A 21,256-nucleotide genomic window follows, 5' to 3' on the forward strand; every position below is an offset into this window, starting at 1 on the left:
TGTGTGTGTGTGTGTGTGTGTGGAGAGAGAGAGAGAGAGAGAGAGATAAATCACACATGAGGAAAGCACGTGCATATGCTCATGAGACCGGGGCAAGGGGTGATGCACACAGTTCTAGACACAGGCTACCTATACTACCATTCTCTGTGTACCAGGCAGGAGGGCCTCTGAGCGCCCCCTCTCCCCCCAGGAGGAAGAGACCCTGTATTCTGGGCCAGATATGATCAGAGAGGGAGGTGCTAGGCTCTGAGCACCCTGGCCTAAGCCAGACTGACAGGTCTTTCCCGTCTCAGCCTTCTACCCAGGGAAGCAGCCCAGGCTCCCTGTCCCCTCCCCACCTCTTCCCAGCAACTGCTTTTCATCCTGGGCCCTCGACTCTGTCCACCCTTCCTCTACCTCCTGGGACTGCCACCCACCATGCCCAGTTGAGATTCATCTTTCCTGGAGAAGAGTGACGGGTAACAGGCTTCTGCTGATGATGGAGGTCCTTGGGCAGCCTGCCTACCTGCCTCCGAGTATGGGGCACGGAGTGGGGGGCAGGGGGCAAGGGCAGGGAAGTATTAAGGGGGAGGAGGTGGTGAGGAAGAAGGGCACCAAATCAGACTACTTCCAAAACCAGAGCAGATCAGGGATGGTCAGGATTTCCACTCGGGAGAAAGGTGACTCCTGTAATCTGCCACACAACAGAACAGGTGGTAGGAGCTGGCTACACTGCAATTGGTGGTGGGGGAAGTGAGGGAGTTGGGATTGGAAGAAACAGAGTACAGAATACTGGTGGGGGGGGGGGGGGGCGGCGAAAGGGAGAAGGGAGAAGGGTGTTACGGCAGGTGACGGCACTTTCAAACACCAGCCTCAGCCAGGAGCAGTATGCAGTGTGGCGATCCAGGATCCAGGGGGACCCTCTCCCCGAGACCAGTGGCCCTCAGGGCTCAGGTGTTCTCCTCTGCTATCAGACCTCCTGGTGAGGCTGGAGAGACAGCAGGGCCCTGGACCAGCAACAGGCCAGTCTCTTGGAGACCAAACTGGAGGGGATAAGGAGAGGTGGCCCAGTAGACCTGGGAGAAAGCTAGCCCCCTTTGATAGCCAGCTGGGCCAGAAATCACCTGGGGGCAGAGGCAGAGCCATGGGCCACATAAGAGAAAGGCCTGGGCAAGGGTATAGACCACTCCTAACTGTCCCTCACCAAAGCAGTCAGGCGCTTCCCCTGCCTCCCGCCCCCTTTCAGCCCAGTTGATCAAGCCCTGAAGGACTTCTGCGCCTGACCTCAACCAGGCTTACCTGTCTGCTCGCTACCTAAGGAACGGAGGAGTCAGTGACTACCATGGGTTCACAGGAGGGCACTTTATTGATAGGAGGGAAAGGGGGGCACGACTCAACAAGGGACTCAGACTTTGTGAAAAAAGAAAAGGAATATGTGAGTGTGTGGGTGAGGGAAGATGAAGGAAAGGCTGGGGCCTCCTTTGCCCATCCTTCCCACCTACCTCACTCAGGGAGAGGTGGGTGGTAGAACCTGGGAGAACCAGAGGAAGGAAGGACCCCACACTTCTACACCCACTCTCATCCAGCCTGGCTCATGCTCTCAGGACCTCTCCTGGGGGTTTGGGTCCAACTCTGGTGCCCAGAGCAAGCCAAAGGCAAGTGGCAAGGGGAGGGGTGGGGGACGCAGCCTGTGGCTGGTCTGCAGGTTCTCACGAGAATGTGAATCCCAATCTGGGAAGGGAAGCTTGCTTCACCCCCAGGGCTGGGGGAAGGGGCGGGGGAGGATGGGGAATAGGGTAATTCAGGGCCCCTCTCACAGGATACCCTGGGTATCAACGGCTTCTTCCACATTCACGGGTCCCTCCAGCCTGGCAGAAACAGGGTTGGACTACAATAGGACCCTGACTGCCCCGAGCCCAGCCAGAGCTGGGGAGCCGCTGTGCCCACTTGGAGGAGTGAAGGGGCGAAGGGCTACCTGGTGCTGAGGCTGGGAGCAGCGTGGCTAGGGTGAGAAGGGGAAGCTGTGTGACCAGTGGGGACAGAAACAGCAATTCTCTCAGCACATCCTCTCCCCACCAAATACCCCCACAGCTGGGACAGGGCCCGAGACAGGTGAGGGGCAGCAGCTTCTATGGCCATGCCTTCTCTATGCCCTCAGACCTAAGAGAAGTAGAGAGGGGCGGGCAGGGTGGAGGGCGAGCTGGGGCTTTGGAGGGGGAGAGGGGTTGGAGGAAAGGGTCACAGCCCAGGAACAGGAGCACCTGGGGGGCAGAGCCTGGCCCAGCATTCCTGTTCCTACTGTGGGGTGGAAGCGGGGTGGAGGGGAAGAGGAAGAGTGACCATACACTGGGCAGACGTTAAATAGCTGTAAACATCGGGGCCATGGCTTTGGGCAGCCACAAGGGTCAGATCCCTCTCCCCCAGTGGGGCTGGAGAGGATGGGGCAACAACACAGACAAGCAGGACCACTGCCACAAGGTTACTTAGGGATGGGGGGGGTGGAGGGGGAGAGGGAGGAGTCAGGCCCCCTGGGCCCTATCCCCACCACCCCAACTTTCCCTGGATCCCTGGGAGGCCGTGAAGCCTGGGCTTAGGTGGAGCAAGTTGGAGCTGAGAGACAGAGCGAGCGGGAGCAGGGAGCCAGTGAGCAGGTTGCATCGGGGGATGGGCACACGGAGCAGATCATTACAGTGACAGTTACCATTCAAACTTGCAGACGGGCAGGGCCGGGTCCCGAGCCATCCTGTTTGTCCCCTGACCGGACTCCGCCTGGACCTCTCGGCCCCCCAGCCCTGGCAAGACCCTCACCACCTTGCTCTCCAAGGGACCCGCGGGCAGGGGCGGGGATGGGGGCGGAGACTCAGAGACTGAGCACACAGCAGAAGGGTTGGGTGGGGGGGTGGGGAGGAGGGGATCTGGGGCAAGCTAGAAGATGGGGATGTAGTTGTCGATCTTGGCGCGGTGCCGCTGAGCGATGCATTCGGCAATCCAGACAATGTTGCGACACTCCTGCTCCTTCAGCTTGACGAATGCATAGAAGACACCGAAGTGGAACTGGTTCAGGAAGGCCAGCTTGTTGAGCTTCACCTGGGGAGGGCGGGGGGAAGGACGGAGACGGGCCGGGCTGCTGCAGAGGCCTGGCACACCCGTGGCTCCCCAGCCCAGCCCGGGGACAAAGGCAAAATGGCAGTGGGGTGCGTGGGAAGGCAGGAGGGCCGGGGCTGATTGGACTGGCTGGGGCCAGTCCCCGGGCAGACGGGTTGCGCAAACTTCCTGCACCCGGCTCGGCCCCAGCCCCTCCTTGGCACGGAGACACTCACCTGCTCTGACCTGGCCAGCTGCCCTGGAGCCAGAGCGTGAGACTAACCTGGGTTGAGCAGCCCGTTCCCCTGCCCCCTGACGGTCAGGCCGGCAGACCTCCAAGACCCTTCTTCTAGGCCAGAAACGCCACCCCCTCCCCACCCCCATCTCCTCCTAAATGCACTGGGTTTGGATGAGGGGAGGAACCCAAGACCACAGTCCCTCCCTGGCCGGGACAGGGGCCTTTGGGTCCCTCTGGGGGGCTCTGACTTTCCACGCTCTGCCCGTCGGGGACACAAAGCAGGGCAGCTACCCCAGCCAGCGGTAGAGGGTCCTGCCAAGTGGGGGAGGGGCAGAGACCCACCAGTGCCAAGGCTAGGATGGCCTTCTTACCTCGTGCTCAAAGAATCTGTCCTCAAGGGTCTTGTCTCCAGGGTTACTGCCAGCTCCTTCAAACAGCAGCTTGTATTCCTACAGGAGGGGAGGGTCAAGTTAAACACCCTCACCTTTCAAAGCCCCCCTCACCCACCCCCAACTTCCTGGCTCAGTCAAGGTGGAGGGCAGGAAGAGGGGACAGCTCTGCACTTCTGGACCAGATGCAGCCCCAAAACACCAGAGGAGGGGAATGGGCTGGGGCACCTTCCTTGCCTAGCTGGCTCTTTTCCACAACAGGAGTTACCCCTGACAGGCCAGGAGGGTCGACTCTTTCTTCCCCATTGGACAGATGGGGATATTGAGGCCCAGCGAGGTAAAGTGCCCAAGGCCATGCAGCACAGCAGGCACAGAGCTGGGGGTCGAACCCTAGGTTGCCAGACTCCCAACTCAAGGCTCTAGCTTCTAGATTACATTGCCCTCATCCTCTGACATTTCAGCATCTGCCACGTCAGGGTTCAGATCTAAGGGTTGGGAATCCACAGAGCACCCTCCCCCGCGCCCCCCCCCCAACACACACACGCAGCCCGGGGCATTTTCAAAGGGTAATGTGCGGTGGGTACCAACGAGCACCAAGCCTCCCTGCCACCGGAGTTGGGAATCCAACCTAGACCCATCACCATGCCCACACTCTGGAGTTGTGGGGGCTCCCTGGAGCCAGGCCAGTGGGCTAGGGCACAGGCCCAGTATTTGTTGAGCACTTACTCTGTGCAGAGCACTGAACTAAGTGGTTGGGGGCATACAATAAAACAGAGGTAGTAGTCACGATCACCACCCTCAAGAAGCTCCCAGTCTTGTGGGAAGGCACCCCAGCTACAATCTAGTGTCTAATCCTGACACCAGAGTCTAAAAATACAGTGGTCCGAGCCAGCTGGGGCCCAGCCTCATGTAGTAGATGGGTCTCCTGGGGCTCGGGGGGTGGGGGGAGAGAGAGGGGAAAATGAGTCCAATTACACATGCAGCATCTGAATCTTAAGGCTGCAAAGGATCTTGAGCATTACAGAGGTAACCAGAGATGGTCAGGGAGGGGGCCGGGGGGAAGGGAGATGGGGAGAGAGAGAGAAGATTGGTGGTGGGGGGGAGGCGGAGAGGGAGAGAGACTTGCTCCTTCAAGGCCCCCACTAATTGCAGATACCCAATTTGGGGTACCAGTCTGCAACTTCTTAAGCCCTGAGCTCCCAGCACACAGCTCTGAGGGAGATGGGACAGGGAGCCTTCTTTGGAGGTACTGGCCCAGACCGCTTGACTCGGGCAGGTTACCAGACCAGCCCCCACTAAGGGGAGTGCTCCCAGGGTCTGGTTGGTGGGGGTGACAGGGGAACCTCAGACCTGAGCTGGCTCAGAATGTCCTATTGACTCTTTGGGGCCAGGGCCATGAAACCCGGGTGTAATTTTTCCCACAGCTGCAGGAGGGGAAAATTCAAGCAGTTTTCAGAGAGTAGATGAGGGCTGTTTCAGGGGCAGAGAATCCTGATTCCCAGTCTCATCTTCAACCCAGTAGGTCAGGCTGCCTCCCGCTCAGCCATAGGTGGCAGGTTCCAGGTGGCCCCAGGGCCCAGGCCAGGGAATGGAGTCAGCGACCAAGAGCAGGGTGCTTTGGGGGCAGCAGGCCCAGCCATGTAGAGTAAGGAGAGAGCCTGGGGTGGGATAAGGTGAGTTGGGGGAGGCCTATTCCTGCCCCACTGCTCTCACGACCCTAAGGGGTATAGATGGACGGGTGGGAACTTGGGGGGAGTGTGGGTGCTCACCGGGTAGTAGTCGGCTACAGTCTTGACCTGCTCATAGTCGTCAGCCCGGGCCAGCTGAGCCAGGCCCTCGGGGTAGAGCTTCCCACAGTGTGGGAACAGCTTAGCCCGGTCCTCCTTGGACAGCTCCGTGCCGAATGAGTTGATGGTGATGATGAAAGCGCGTCGGTCCGCTTCAAACTGGGGGACAGACACCCAGACACACCCGAGGGCTGACGGGGATGGGTCGGGGGAAGGTGCAGCTGAGCCACATGCCCCCTCTGACACACTTCATGGTGGGTAGGGACCCTGGGCCCTTGGTGGGGCCTCCTTCAAGGGTGTTCTCCCTCCCTGCTTCTCTCCCTCCATCGCTTCCCGCTGCCAGCTCCTTTGGTCAGAGACAGGCATAGGGGGAGAGTCCAGGAAGGCTGCAGGTGCCCCAGGGTTCCTGCTGGTCACCCAGACAGGGAAAAGGGGGGTGCCATCCTACCTCCAGGATGGGACACATGGCATCGGCGGTGGTGCCTCCCAGGATGGTACAGAACTTGTAGAAGGATTCCAGGTACGCCTGCGGGACAGGGCAAGGGCCAGACCAGGAGGGCTGAGTCAGGACCACGAAGCTCATTCAAGGCCCAGCCCGGACACCATCCAGCTCTTCCCCCTGGTTGTCCCCAGGCTGCCAGAGTCCAGGATTCTTCCTTCTAGTCACAGGGATCCCTGTGTCGGGCCAACCAGTACCCAGCCACTACCCTTCTCTCCTGCAAATTGATCATCCATCATCATCAATGCTGTTGAGCATTTACTATGTGCAGAGCACTGTACTAAGCACTTGAGAGTGTACAACAGAGTTGCCTGCCTACAACAAGCTTACAGTCTATAGGGGGATCATCCCAGGCCTCCTCTTCCAAGAAACTTTCCTGACTAAACTTCCCCACTCTCCAACTCCCAGCACCCATCCCCATCATCATCGCTGTCATTCTTAAAGTGACTGTCTGACCCAACTCCTCCACTGCCTGGAAGCTGGAGCTTGAACTGTGCTGAGCTTCACCTAGTCCCAGTGCGAACTTGGCCAAAGAGAGACTTGGCCAATGAGACTAACCATTTGTTGCTTGACTGAGCCTTTCTCACTGCCACTGCACCCCACCCAAGCCCAGGCCTGCCAGCTCTCCAGTTCTTCCCAAAAGACTGCTTGCTTGGGTTGAGCTGGTGGGGGTGGGGTCTATTGTGGAGAGCCTGTTCTGCCCTCACAGTAATGATCAGCTTTTTCAAGCAATCTCCTTCTCCTCCACCCTCTGCCCCAGTGCCAGCCTGGCTAGGGCAGAAGATGGTTCCGGAGAAGAGGGTGGGGATTTGGCCCCTGAATTTGTCTGCAAGAATCCATGGCCAGCAGGCAGCACAGCAAAATTTCAAGTGATTCCTAGTCCTCCTCCTCCTCACCCCATAATGATTTCTGACTTGGCCTGACCAGTCAGGCCTTTTTATTCTACTGTTTTCCACCCACAGGAGCCAGACCTAGGGTCCCAGTCTGTAAGACAGGGCCCACCTCAGCTCTTGGGTCCAGCCTGCAGCTAACTGCAGAGTCCAAAGCCCAGGTGGGAGTCCTAAAAGCCACATCTTTGCCAACATGTGGTTGGACCTGGAAGGAGGAACCAGGGTCATAATCTGTGGTGGGGGAACAAAAAAAAATCTAGGCTCTTGTTCCTTTCCAATTTCAACCCACGAAGCTTAAAACAGGATTCCAAAGAGGAAGCCCCGAGCCCCGAGAAGCTGGGGGAGGAGCCATGCTGCTCACAAGTCTGGTGTGCTCTCTGCCCTTGTTAGGGGAGGGAAGAGGCAGTGCCAGGAAAGGGTGTGTGTGGGTGTATAATGTCCACCAGAGCATGAATGGGACTCTGGACTGGAACTCAACCCCTCTGGGCCTCATCCCTTCTCTGGACTGTAAGTTAATTGTGGGCAGGGACTGTATTTGTTACATTGTACTCTTCCAAGATCTTAGTACAGTGCTCTGCACACAGTAAGCAGTCAATAAATACAATTGACTGATTGCCTGACTAGGCTGGAAGAGTGGCAAAGGTTATAGGAGGGCATCTGGGAACCAACACTTCCTAACCAAGGCCCTGGACCTCAGAGCCATCAACCACTCTGGCCAAACACTAGGCAGTGAGCCAGAGTCTCCTCCACTCTGCATTAGTGACCAAACTGTTAGCTCAGTTCCCAACGAAGAACCTGGATTACTGGCCATGAAGTCAAGAGCAGAAACCAGCTCTGCCAACACCGAGTGGTTTGGGTGGGGCTGCCACAGAAGGACAAAAAATATAAATGAATAAGTCACCTCTTGACTTGCAAAATTGGGCATATTGGATCTGCAAGAGCATTGTGGGAAGGACAGGCAACGGAACCTGCTGGGGTGGTTTCCGCCAACCTGAGATCCTGTCCACAAATCAACTCCTGTGTCCTAGCTTCTGCCACTCCCTCTGCAGAGTGGGTGAATGGCTCTCTTCAAACCCATTTAGGAGGGTCTTGGGCTGGCAGGCTCCTAGCCTCTTTGGAGAGCCAATTCCCCCAAGTGAATTCCCAAGATCCCAGAGAACTGAGCCCATGCTAGGGACAGGGTGGGAAAGGGGCAAGGCCAGAGGCAGCATGAACAGAAGTCAGAAAGAAGCTCAAAGCAATGGCAGAGCCCAGGACAGATTTGTCTCAGAGAAAGCTTGCTCTCCCTAGACTGTGGCAGAGATTTACATCACCTGCCACTCACTCAAGAAGCACCAACTGGCTACCATCTGGCTTACTATTTTGCTTGGACATGCCCATAGTGACCAATGACTTTCTCTCTGGCCCAGGCAGGGCATTTTTAGCCACTGGAGAAGAGATAGGCAGAGTCCTGTCATTCACCTCCTCTGAATGCTGAGGAGTGATGAGGATAGAAGACTCCCTCCTGAGTTGCATGCCTACAGAAGTAAGTTTCGCTCCTGCTGAAGCTAGTGGTGGAAGGGTAGGGATTGGGGAGAAAGAGAGGAGAGGATGCGAAGAAGAGTATGTAGAGAAGGGGAGGAGACATTTTTACACTGACTTGAGGGAAAAACAGGCTCCAGGTGTCTGCTGTTTTTCCCAACCAGGAAGCTAAAAGACATTTCTGCCCTCTTCCGCCTCTCAGAGATGGGACAGAGAGAGGGGAATGGGCCTGTCTCCCCGAGGACCCTTATTTTTAAGGGAAGATGGGGAGAGACGTTGCTCCCAAACCTGAAATTGACCAACCTCCGGTGTCCTGGCTGTCAGTAATCCTAGCCTCCCCTGAGCACTCCAGAATGAGCAACTGCCAGACAGGAATGGGGCAAAGAAGGCACCACTCAATCTTGTGACCCAGAAACATGTCCAGGAGGTGAAATGATTAAGGGTGTGAAAGAAATACATGGTCTCACTCACTGCTGTCTAACTCCCTCGCACCCAGGAATTTGGCCTGTATTCCCACAGATCCAAAGTGGGCACTGTTGCTTTTGACCAGGGTGGTGGGAAAGAACCCCTCAGTTATAGTGGGGATGGCAGCCGTGGTGGTAGCCGCTGGGCCCCCCCCTAAGAGGAGGAAGAATACTCTCCTTTAGTGGCAGGAGCAGCCATTACTTGTGGCTGTACTCAAACTGTACATTCCAAGCACTTAGTACAGTGCTCTGCACATAGTAAGTGCTCAATAAATATGATTGAATGAATGAATGGCTCTTGCAGGTGGGAACGGGTGTTTCTGGCCTGGCTGGATGAGGCACTTCTGACTTGCTTGGAAATTCCTAGTCATGACCTGGAGGGCTGATTTTAGTGCAGCTGGATGGCCACACACCTGGCATTCCTGTTGCCCACCCCCTCCCTCCACACACATACACCTGCTGCCAGCACTGGCAGGTGATTTAGGTACAGCAGCAGTGGCCCACGACAGACTAGCCATGGCCCTTTCACTGGTGCCAATAAGTCCCCAACCTATTCCTATCTCTCCCATTTCTCCTTTTCTCCTTCCTCTGGGCCTGGTCCTTTTAACCTCACCCCTGTCCCTCTTTAAGCCCTTAAAAAAATAATAATAATAAAAAAATCTGGTCATCTCATTAAGTCTTGATGAGGGGAGCATCTGTGGAGACTTGGCTTCCTACTCCTGATTGGCAAAATGATATCAGGAGCCCATCCCATGACCCCAAATCCACCAGAGACAACAGCCTCCTAGCAGTCCCCACAAAATCCCCCATTGGAAAAATAAGAGCAAAATGTACAGAGAAAGGGTCCCACACACCCTTCCCACACCCCTTCAGAGATAAAGGGGCAGAGGTGCCTTTGTGCATCCTCTCTGAGCACATACTCTTCGCCAATAGGGCTGGGTGTCCCTGAATCATCCTGCTCTGTGGCCCAGCACTGAACCCCTACACCGGGCCCTTTGAGGAAGAGGGTAATGGGTGGGGATATGGCAAGGAAGTACAGGAACTAAGGTCCTGGGATTGGGGCTCTAGGGAAATGATATTTAACAACACCCCTCTGCCCTTCCCTTCATGTCACACCTGTTTCCAGCTCTCCTGGGCAGGTCAGCGAGCCGGGATGGACAGGTGCCAGCCCCTCCTCCCAACAGAGAACCTGCCCCCCTTCCTCCTCCTTTCTCCACAGCCCTGGCCAGAAGACCCTGGATCAGCTGCCTGTAATTCATAGCTATTAGAAGGCAGAAGCAAGGCTAATCTCCCCATCTCTGGCCATTGCAGCCGGGGACAGGGGAAAGAGCGTCACAAGCCATGCAGTTGGTCTTTGAATTTACGAGCCAATTTAGTGCTCAGGGTGGGCAAGGAACTGACCTTGCTGGTTGGAACCAGCCCTGGCAAGGGCGGGATCTGGGTAAATAAGTTTCCCATGTACTGCTCTGCTCCCTGTCTCCAACCAGACCAAAGTGCGACTGCCTGCCCAGGACTAGCCCAGAATTTTATGTCACCTGAATGGGCTATCCACTCCCTACATCTCCACCCTCCACCCCAGGTAAGGGAGAAGTAGGAAGATAGACAATCACTAGACTGGATCAACAGCTGAGGGGGGACAGGGTGAGGAGAGAAGGCTGTGCCTGATGGTGGCCAGGTGCTAGGGCAGCGTGAGTGTATCCATAGGGCACCCAGAGCAGGGTGGTGCTGTCCAGACCGAGGTGGCAGCTGGATTGGGAAGTGGTGCCTGAACTCTTCCTGGAAAGAACTCCAGAAGGGCCTGGAGAGGTGCTTGGGTCACAGCAGAGAGGCACAGGGCCTGGGTTTCAAGTCCTAGTAATGGAGTTGGAAGTAGCATTTTACCCCCAGCCCATTTAACCCACTGTTCCATCTCCCCAGTGTAAGCAGGACTACAGAGAACTGGCTTGGAGACCTAGCTAGTTCTCACCTGATAGAGCATGGCTCCTGACAGACCACACCAATGCAAACTGGATTTGTGAGAGTCACAGGGAGTGGAGAGTGTGTGTGTGTGTGTGTACAGAATTAATGGACAACAAGAGAACATCTCAACAGCAGCTGCACAGGGAGCAGAAATTGGGAAACTGAAAGGAACGAGGGCAGAGGAACAGTCTACGGTGGTAATAAAACAGAGTCTTGGATCAGTGACACAACTGAAAACTGGCAGCCAGCTGCCACAGCTAGACCAGCAAAGTACACTGCAGTCAAGGAAGGAGCAGCTCTTTTCAAGCAAGAAGTTTCAAAAGGATTGTGAGACAAGGAGGCAAGAGCAAAAATCACATCAGGCACTGCAAACAATAAACATGAAAGCACAAGGGACAGTCTTTGTGTGTGCACAGTGTGATAGAGATTGTGGGTCCAGCATTGGCCTTTTTAGTCACACACTCACCCACGGGTGAAAAAAGGATGGCGCTCACTTGTTCTGTGTGTGTACATATGCATACACATGTAAATACATGTAGGCTCTCCAAATGGCATAGTGGCCCTAGGCCACTAGCTCAGGACAGATCGGTGCTGGGGCTTTCTGGGCATCTCTAGGTTGCCTGTCTGGATGAACCTCAGAGGGGAACAAAGTCACCTGGGAGCCTGGGTGACCCACCCCCAGGCCCCCTACCCCCGGTTTCCTGGGTGCTTGGAAGCAAGTGGTTCAGGGACCTCCTGGCTGACTGCAGGGGGCTCCCCTGATTTGCTGGTTGGCAATTGCCACAGCAGAAAGAAAGGCTTTATCTGGGGGTGTAGGGGAAGATGGGGATGGGAGGTGGCTTTCCTTCCCACCTCCTTCCTTGCCTGAGCAAACATCCCTAGAGATGAACGGGGTCCTATTAGACTTGGACAAAATCCTCAAAGCTGCCAGTGGCAGCAGGAGCAGTAACGGAGAGAGAGAGGCGGTAGGGGGAGAGCGGGAGGGGGAAGGGGAAGAGCAGGAGGGGTGCCTTTTTCCACCTCTCCTTCAACCAACAGCAGTAGCAGCTGAAGGGGTGAGAAGAAACAGCAGCTAGGCCCCCTTGTGGCCGAGTCGTAGAGCCCTCTGGCTCCCAGGCCACCTCCCTCTCCCCTCTCAATTCTGCTGAGGTGTGTGTGTGGGGGTTGTGGATGGGGGGTGTGGCGGGGTAGCCTTTCAACATAGATGACCAGGCTGCACCTCTGTTGCCTCCTGCTCACTGCTCTTGCCCTGGCTGGCCGCAGAAAGAAGGTGACCAGGTCAGGGCTCGTTGCCCACCCATCACTTCTAGGTATCCAGGGGGCCTTCCCCGCACCTTGGGAATCTGGTGCTGGTTTGCCTTCTCTTGCTGTTCCACTGGCTGGATGCAGCTTCCACCCCAGGGTGTGGAGACAGCACAGCGGAGAAGGCTCCTCAGGCTCCACCCCTACAGAGTCCTGACCTGGAGCCCCTGGACCAACCCAGGGGGGCTGCTCCCCACTGAGAACTCCTCATGAGTGATGGCTAGGGAGGCTGTTCCCAGACTCTCTCCAGCTGACCCATGGAACTGGGAACATGGTCCCTCTGATCCTCCCTCCCTGCTGAGCCGCAACCCAGCCGGCCACGGGGCTGGACCCATGAGAGCTTGGCAAGGGTGGGACGAAGGCATCCATGCCATCCTGGCATGGGGCAGAGATTCCCCAGATAATCACTACCTCCCGTTCTTCATCCGTTCCCTTGGAGGCCACACCCTTGGGGACTGGGAGGGGGAACCACGGGAGGGAATGGGTCAGATTCCGCAAACAGGAAATGAGCCATGCTCGGATCACCGGGGCTGAAAAGGCAGGGCTCCCACCCAGTTCTCTTGGGTCAGGGGTCTGTCGAGTAGCTTTTGGGTCCTCCCCACTCTCCCATACTGCCCTCCCCACCCCCAGCTAACTTGTTCCATTTCCCCAGTCACCAGAATGTTGCCCCCTCCACCTGGGGCCTGCAATCCCGCTGTGTTCACCCTGCTGCCGACAGCCCGGAAAGCAGTGATGACTTGGTAACTGGAACGACTGTGGGCCAGGGGGTGGCTGTGTAAGGTGGAGGAACATCTAGCTGGCTCCCCTCGAGTGGAGAGGAGCGGACACTCAGGTCAATAAAATCAGCAGACGGCTCTCCAGAGCTGGGGCCCTGACGCAGTGAATCAACAGAGGTCAATCTCAATGTTCCCCAGGTCGCCCCAAGTGCCACCCAACTGCCTGCCCCTTCAGGGCCAGCAACCACCCTGTGGGGTCAGAACAGCTGAGGGCTAAGGAGTGGCTGTGCCCTGTCTCCTCAGCCACCCTGGCTATGCCATTCAGTGTCGGTCAGTGTCTCCACCCATCTGCGGCTCAGCCTTTTGGCCTCAGGAGGAGCTCTGTTTCTGCTGACCAAGCCATCCCAGCCCCAATCCCAGCATCCCAGCAGTAGACTTTTCTCTAAACACAGGACCTCAATGTCAGCTGGCCTAACCTCTTAGAGAAGTGCAAGAGCCAAATGTCCTGAGCCAAAGCCCTTCAGACCCATCCTCCACCCTCATCGCTACCATGCGATCTTGCCTCGGAAGGATGCTCTGACCTTCCAGGCCATCTCAATGAAGCCTGAATTCTGCCCCCCACCGCCTCAGAGACACCCCTTTGGCCTCTTTTCCATCACCCATAGGAGACCAGACAAGGTCCGCAGCAGCTCTTGGGTCTGTTTCCTTCCTGGACTTGATGGAGCAGCAAGGAACAGTCCTGCCTTCCCTGGGTTTGGACTTGAGCAGCCAGGAGGCAGCCCATGCTCAGAGTAGGCTGGCCCCGTTGGGCAGGCCTCATGACCGGACCATGCCTGCCTCCCAGACCCGGGCAGCACTCATCACATCCGAGGAGATTTCGGTGGGGAAGGATGGCTCCTTGGTGGACTGGCTGGAATGCCAAGTTCTTCTGTGCTTGGGGCTGGTTTTTTGGGTGTAAGCCCACAGATCTTCTCTCCCCAGGGGGCCCGGGTGCCTCCTCTCAATCTCAGTCCATCCCACCGGCATCGGGGCTCAGACAGCGCATCGAATCATTCTCTGGGCATCAGTCCCGGAGTTGATCCCCAGATTGGGGCCATGCACCGTGGAGCAAACACAATAGGCAAAATGCACTCGCTGAGGTTTTTCCAGGCTCCCAGAGGGGGCACATCTCGCCCCACATGTCTGTGTACATCGGCCAAGGGCTCCGCAGGAAATGCCAGCTGCCCTCAGCTCTGCCAGGCAGGGTGGGCGCATGGGACTCCAAGCCGGTTAATCATGCCACGGAATGGCGCCAGAGGAGGAAAGGCAGAAGCTGCAGTGCTGCTGCTGGGTCCACACATGTGGGCATCAACCAGGCGCCAAGCACCACACACCACAAAGCCAGGCCCCCCACAAGCTCAGGGCTACAGGGGGCATGGGGATATACCCAGCCCTCATGTCCTCTCTTCCCACCTCTGCCTCGCTGCCTCCCAGGAGGATCCTGGATTGAGAACTAATGAATCAGGTGAGCACATTTTCGGGGGGGGAGGGGGGAAGGGGAGCGGGGAGAGGGAGAGGCGGGTGGCTAGAGGGATGTGGAGGCAGCCAGAGGCATGATGGGCTCCTGCTGGGCTCAGTGGGGAAGTAGCTCCTGGGGGAGGAGGGGCAAGCAGGGGGAGAGGGGACAGTTGCACTGCAGGCAAAGAGGTGGGGGGTTTTTTTGTGTGTGGGGGTGGCACAGAGAGAAGAGAAGGAGAACCAGAGCAGAACTCCACCTTAGCCCACAGTCCCCAAGGGGGCTGGGATTTCCTCAGCACAGGCCTCTGGGCTGGGCACCAATCCGGGTCTGGAACTGTTTACCCAGCACAGCAACGGTTCTATCCCGGACCTCTGGGGCCCCACCTCAGGCTAGCAGGGGTCAGCTAGAGGTGACAGCCACTCTCAGAGGTCATCTAGCATATCGTATCACTGTGACTAGGGTAGCCCGGGACTAGGGAGAAAAAAAGTTATTTTTCCCATAACGAGATGCTGCCCCTGCCTGCCTCGACTGGCAGAGGGGGCAGAGAGCAGCAAGGAGCCAGCTCCAGCAGGCTGCAGCCCACGGCCGCCATGTAAATCTGCTCACAACTCCGATCTTATCATAGCACGTCCCCGGGCGCTCCAAATGGAGAGCTTGTTCTCAGTCATGGTCTAACGCTGCCATCATGCCCCTGGGAACGGGGCCTGGCTGGCTGGGGACTGACTTGGTCACACCATATCACACACCCGGAGCTCCCTCCCACCTCTCTGTCCACCCCATGACCTGCCATTTCCATCTGCCAGCCTGGGCCAAGCCTTCCCCAGGATCCCCAGGTCGGGGCCTACTCTGGAATGGAAGAGACTCGGGACTGTACAGCTATCCCCCACCATCCCCAACCCCCCCCCACGAGCTGCCCCCCACCCCTTGGCCCGGGTACCTTATACAGAGTGTTTCGAATGATCTCAATATTCATCTCGTCCAGATCCTGCTCCGATATGCAGTCTTGGAAAAACGCGGCTGAAATAGACAGATGGACAGGGAGCCATGAGTGGGGGGCGGGGGGGAGGGATTGGGGTGTGAGCTTTCCCAGCTGGCTGAGGCTTGGCAGAGGAGAAGCAGGAAGAAAGGGGTGGGCCATGCCCTCCAAGCCAGGCCACAGGGGAAAAGGTGGCAGCTCTCTTGGCTTGGCCAGAAGCCTCACATTTATCTCAGTAACCCAACTGGTACCCAGGAACCGTTGATGCCAATCAAGTCCCCAGTCCCAAACTGCTTAGTGGTGGCAGGGACAGTGAGGCCCTCTGACCCCCAGAGCTGCAGTTGCTCTGGCCTCCCTGTTGGAACTCAACTCTGCTCTGGCTGGTAATCTACCCCTGCAATTGGCTACCACCCGCCCCATGACAGGCAATCCCAAGCCCTCCCACACTTCCCCAGACTCTCTGCCGGGCTGGTCCCAAATGGCTTAAGAGGGGCTGGGGAAGAGAGCTTTAGCCACCCACCAATGACATTCAGATGTAGATTTAGGATGACTTCTTTCTTCTTTTATTTTCTTTCTCAAATTGATCTATAAATAAAGGAATCTGGCAAGTGCTTGGGCCATAACATGATCTAATCGCTTGTGGTATTAAAACAAACTTACTCTATGCCAAAGATGTGTTTGCATAAGAGACCAGAATTGCCTCCCCCATTGCTGTCCACCACCATGGTTGGAGTGGGGCCGGATTATCTTTACCTCCCCGCCCCCATCTCTCTGAGCTCCTGTTTCGAAGGGAAATACTCAAGACAGTAGAAACTCAAAGGCTATGAGTGGAGTGGTAACTTTGAGGACTCAACTATTGACACTCCCTGGGAAAATATCCCTCCCTCATGCTCCCTCACCCTGCTCTTAGTCCCAGAGTTCCAGAGATGAGGCCCTAGGGAGCGGTGGTGGTGGTAGTTCTGGGATGGGGGGGTGGGGGACCCATGGGCACAGGCTCAAGGCTGGTTCAGCCTGGTTCAAGTCCAAGTGCCCAGGGAACACAGTCTCCTTGGGTGGGTGGTCGGTCTGGGGTATATCCCGAGAGCAAATAATTGGGATGACAAGGAAGAGAATGCAGCAAGGCAAACAGTCAGGCCTTTGGCTGCCATTCTAGAAAAAGCTCAGTCTGGGGAAGGGGTGGGCAATCTTCTCCCATCTGATCTGATCCCAAGGATCCTTAGAAATCCAGGTTGGTTCCAAGGCTACCCTACCAGGGTCAGATCTACTTTGGGGTCACCCTGGGAGTCTGAGACCACACCCTAAGGCCTGCTCTGAAATCATCTGAAATGGTCCTGGCACTACCCTAGGCCTCTGTGAGTCTTCCAGTCCTGTCTCCCGGCAGGCTGCAGGCTGGGACACCACGTGCTCTTTGCAGGGAGATGGAAATGGTGGGGCTTACCTTATGCTTTTTTCATTTTCAGGCTTGGAACACCTAAATAAATATCCCTTTTCCTTCCCATTCTAGGTTGGCTGGCCCTAGCCCTCTCTGCAGACTCTAAAAAGTCTGAAAAGGAGTTTCTGATCTAGTTGCTTTGGTCTAGAGGAGCAGGGTGGCCTAGTGGAAAGAGCACGGACTTGAGAATGAGGACACTTGGGTTCTAATCCCAGATCTGGCACCTGCGTGCTCTGGGATCTTAAGCCAATCAATTTCTTAATTTCTTTGGGCCTCAGTTTCCTCATCTGTAAAAATGCAGAAAAGATGCCTGTTCTCTCTCCCCATTTAGACTGTGAGCCCCATGTGTGGGGAGTGGACTAGACTAGAGGCTGCCAGATTTGGTGAGAAGAGTGTCATTGGTTACCTAAGAGAGGGCTGTTTCTGTGGAGTGAAGGGGGCGGAAACCAGATTGGAGGAGATCGAGGAGAGAATTGGAGGAGAGGGAGAAGGTGTGATAATTGGAGGGGGAGGCATGGAATCATGGAGGAGAGGAACGGACTTTGTCCGATCTGCTTATATGATATTGAGAAGCAGCATGGTGTAGTGGCTAGACCTCTGGGCTGAGAGTCAGAAGGTCATGGGTTCTAATCCCGACTTGGCCGCTTGTCTGCTGTGTGACCTTGGGCAGGTAACTTCACTTCTCTGGGCCTCAATCATCTCATCTGTAAAATGGGGATTAAGACTGTGAGCCCCAAGTGGGACAACCTGATTACTCTGAATCTACCCCAGCTCTTAGAACAGTGCTTGGCACATAGTAAGCACTTAACAAATACCATAATTATTATTATCTACCCCAGTGCTAAGTACAGTGCTTGTACTTAAATGCCACAATTATTTTTAATCAATTCAATTAATAGTGATTTATTGAGCGCTTACTGCGTGCAGTATCTCAAGAAGAGATCTCTCGCTTCCTCTCAAAATCTACCCTGTCCACCTGTGCTTCTGACCCTATCCCTTCATACCTTATTAAAACACTTGCCCACTCCCTTCTTCCCTCCTTGACTGACATCTTCAACCATTCATTCTCCAATGGCTTCTTCCACACTACTTTCAAACATGCTTACTTATCACCTATCCTACAAAAACCCTCCATGATTCCATGCCTCCCCCTCCAATTATCACACCATCTCCCTCTCCTCCAATTCTCTCCTTGATCTCCACCAATCTGGTTTCTGCCCCCTTCACTCTACAGAAACAGCCCTCTCTTAGGTAACCAATGACACTCTTCTCACCAAATCTGGCAGCCTTTAGTTTCTCCTTATCTTCTTAGACCTCTCAGTTGCTTTCTATACTGTGGACCACCCCCTTCTGTTTGAAACTTCATCCAAACTTGGCTTCACCGACACTGTTCTCTCTTGGTTTGCCTCCCATCTCTCCCAACACTCCTTCTCAGTCTCTATTTCAGGCTCCTCCTTTACTTCCCACCCTCTAGCAATGGGGGGTCCCTCAAGGTTCAGTTCTAGGTCCCTTCTATTCTCCATTTACACCCACTCCTTTGGAGAACTCATTCATACTCCCATGACTTCAACTACCACCTCTGTGCAGCTGATTCCTACATCTACATCTCCAGCCCTGACTTCTCCTCACATTTCCGCCTGCCTTCAGGACATCTCTACCTGGGTGTCCCACCGACCTCAAAATAAACATGTCCAAAACAGACCTCCTTATCTTCTCACCCAAACCCTGTCCTCCCCCATCTTTCCCATCCCTGTGGACAGTACCACTATCCTAGCTCACAAGCTCATAACCTCAGCGTTGTCCTCGACTCATCTCTCTCATTCAACCCATATTTAATCTGTTACCAAATCCTCTCAGTTCTACCTTAATAAAAAAATAATCGTGGCATTTGTAAAGCACTTACTATGTGCCAGGCATTGTTCTAAGCGCTGGGGTGGATACAAACTAATCAGGTTGGACAGAGTCTCCATCCCACATTGCGCGCACAGTCTTAATCCCCATTTTAGAGATGAGATCTTGATGACACTGCTAAACATTGCCCTTTCCTCTCCATCCAAACTGCTACTACGTTAAAAAAAAAAAATCTGTTACGCACTTACTATGTGCCAGACACTACTAAATTCTGGGGTAATAATAATAATAATGATGGCATTTGTTAAGCGCTTACTATGTGCAAAGCACTGTTCTAAGAGCTGGGGTAGATACAAGGTAATCAGGTTGTCCCACATGGGGCTCACAGTCTTCAACCCCATTTTATAGATGAGGTAACTGAGGCACAGAGAAGTTAAGTGACTTGCCCGAAGTCACACAGCTGACAAGTGGCTAAGCGGGGATTTGAACATGACCAAGTTGAACACAGTCCATGTTCCATATGGGGCTCAGTCTTATTATTATGGTATTTGTTAAGCGCTTACTATGTGCAGGGCACTGTTCTAAGGGCTGGGGTAGATACAGGGTAATCAGATTGTCCCACGTGGGGCTCACATTTTTTAATCCCCATTTTTACAGATGAGGTAACTGAGGCCCAGAGAAGTGAAGTGACTTGCCCAAAGTCACACAGCAGACAGGTGGCGGAGTCGGGATTAGAACCCACGACCTCTGACTCCCAAGCCCGGGCTCTTTCCACTAAGCCATGCTGCTTCTCTAATCCCCATCAGTCTTAATCCCCATTTTCAGATGAGGTAATTGAGGCACAGAGAAATTAAGTGACTTGCCAAAGGTCACACAGCTGACAAGTGGCAGATCCAGGATTAGAACCCAGGTCCTTCTGATTTCCAGGCCTGTGCTCTAGCCAGTAGCCACGCTGCTTCTCTAAGCACTGATCCTATCCCATCTTGAGTATTGCATCTACCTCCTTTCTGATCTCCCTGCCTCTTGTCTCTCCCCACTCCAGTCCATACTTCATTCTGATGTCCACATCATTTTCCTAAAAAAAGATTCAGTTCATGTCTCCCCACTCCTCAAGAACCTCCAATGGTTGCCCATCCACCTCCGCATCAAACAGAAACTCCATACCACTGGCTTTAAAACACTCAGTCTGCTCGCCCCCTCCTACCTTACCTCACTGATCTCATTACAGCCCAGCCCACCCACTTTGCTCCTCTACCTTCAGCTTGCTCACTGTACCCCGATCTCATCTATCCTGCCGCCAACCCCTTTCCCACGTCCTCCCCCTAGCCTAGAACTCCCTCCCCCTCTGTATGTGCCAGACCACCAGTCTCCCCACCTTCAAAGCCTTATTAAGGTCCCAACTCCCAAAAAGCCTTCTCTGAGTAAGCCCCCGTTTCCCTGGCTTCATCTCCCTTTTGCGCCGTCTTTAGACTTGGATCCGTGACCTTTGGAAATTTCATATTTGTCCCAACCTCAACTCCACAACACTTATGTACATCTCTATAAGTTATATATTATAAATTATTTATATTAATGGCTGTCTCCCCCTCTAGACTGAAAGTTTGCTGTGGGCAGGGAACATTATCTACCATTAACTCTGATGCACTGTTCTCTCTCAGGCACTTAGTACAGTGCTCTGCACACAGTAAGTGTTCAATAAATACCATTGATTAATTGCAGACCACTGTACTCAGTGCTTTAGTATAGTGCTATTATTGTCTTGTCTTATGCTGTCGAGTCGTTTCCGACCCATAGCGGCTCCATGGACACATCTTTCCCAGAACACCCCACCTCCATCTGCAGTCGTTCTGGTAGTGTATCCAAAGAGTTTTCTTGGTAAAAATATGGATGTGGTTTACCACTGCCATCTTCCACACATTAAACTTGAATCTCCACCCTTGATCCTCTCCTGTGGTGCTGCTGCTCAACACAGATGAATTATGACTTGTAGCAGATTGCCTTCCACTCGCTAGCCCCTGCCCAAGCTAGGAATGGAATGGGTATGCCTCTGCTCGACTCTCCCTCCCTTAGCTGAGACTGGTAGACTACTGGAAACTCTCCAGATGCGATCCTGAGAGAGGCACGCTATTATTATTATATCTTGACAAATGAGATTGACCAGAGATAGGGCTTTCTTCTTTCTCTCCCCTCCCTCCACCCCATTCCTAAGGTTGGTTGGACCGCAGACAGGGCCTTCCTACTGCTAATAATAATGATGATGAGGATGTCTGTATTTATTAAGTATGTACTATATGCCAGACATTGTGATAACCACTGGGTAGATACAGGATAATAAACTCAGAAAGAGTCCCTGTCCCAGGGCAGGTGGGAGAAGCAGTGTGGCCTAATGGACAGAGTACAGGCCTGGGAGTCAGAAGGACCTGAGTTCTAATTCTGGCTCTGCCACTTGTCTGCTGTGTGACCCTAGGCAAGTCACTTAACTTCTCTGAGCCCCAGTAACCTCATCTGTAAAATGGGATTAAGACTGTGAGTCCCAAATTGCAGTACAGGGAAGTTAAGAGTAATAATAACAATAATAATAATAATAATGTTGGTATTTGTTAAGCACTTACTATGTGCAGATCACTGTTCTAAGCGCTGGGATAGACACAGGGGAATCATGTTGTTCCAT

The 21,256-nt window shown here is 54.5% G+C and overlaps 1 protein-coding gene and 1 non-coding gene across 2 annotated transcripts in view; both read right to left on the minus strand.

The window, feature by feature from the left end:
* Positions 1–1,325: 1,325 nt before the first annotated feature.
* Positions 1,326–21,256, minus strand: part of ATP6V0D1 (ATPase H+ transporting V0 subunit d1) — a 98,088-nt gene continuing 78,157 nt past the window's right edge. The window contains exons 4-8 of the mRNA XM_029052010.2: positions 15,264–15,343; positions 5,926–6,003; positions 5,460–5,636; positions 3,673–3,750; positions 1,326–3,066 (exon numbers count right to left, since the gene is read on the minus strand). Coding sequence (XP_028907843.1) covers positions 2,905–3,066; positions 3,673–3,750; positions 5,460–5,636; positions 5,926–6,003; positions 15,264–15,343 — 575 coding nt within the window. The 3' untranslated portion in view covers positions 1,326–2,904. The remainder of the gene's footprint in view (positions 3,067–3,672; positions 3,751–5,459; positions 5,637–5,925; positions 6,004–15,263; positions 15,344–21,256) is intronic.
* On the minus strand, positions 20,568–20,705 carry LOC114806852. The gene has a single exon (XR_003754909.1). It is a non-coding gene; the product is annotated as a small nucleolar RNA SNORA7 (small nucleolar RNA).

Source organism: Ornithorhynchus anatinus, chromosome X1 (genome assembly GCF_004115215.2).
Source record: "Ornithorhynchus anatinus isolate Pmale09 chromosome X1, mOrnAna1.pri.v4, whole genome shotgun sequence".
In the NCBI taxonomy this organism is placed as follows: domain Eukaryota; kingdom Metazoa; phylum Chordata; class Mammalia; order Monotremata; family Ornithorhynchidae; genus Ornithorhynchus; species Ornithorhynchus anatinus.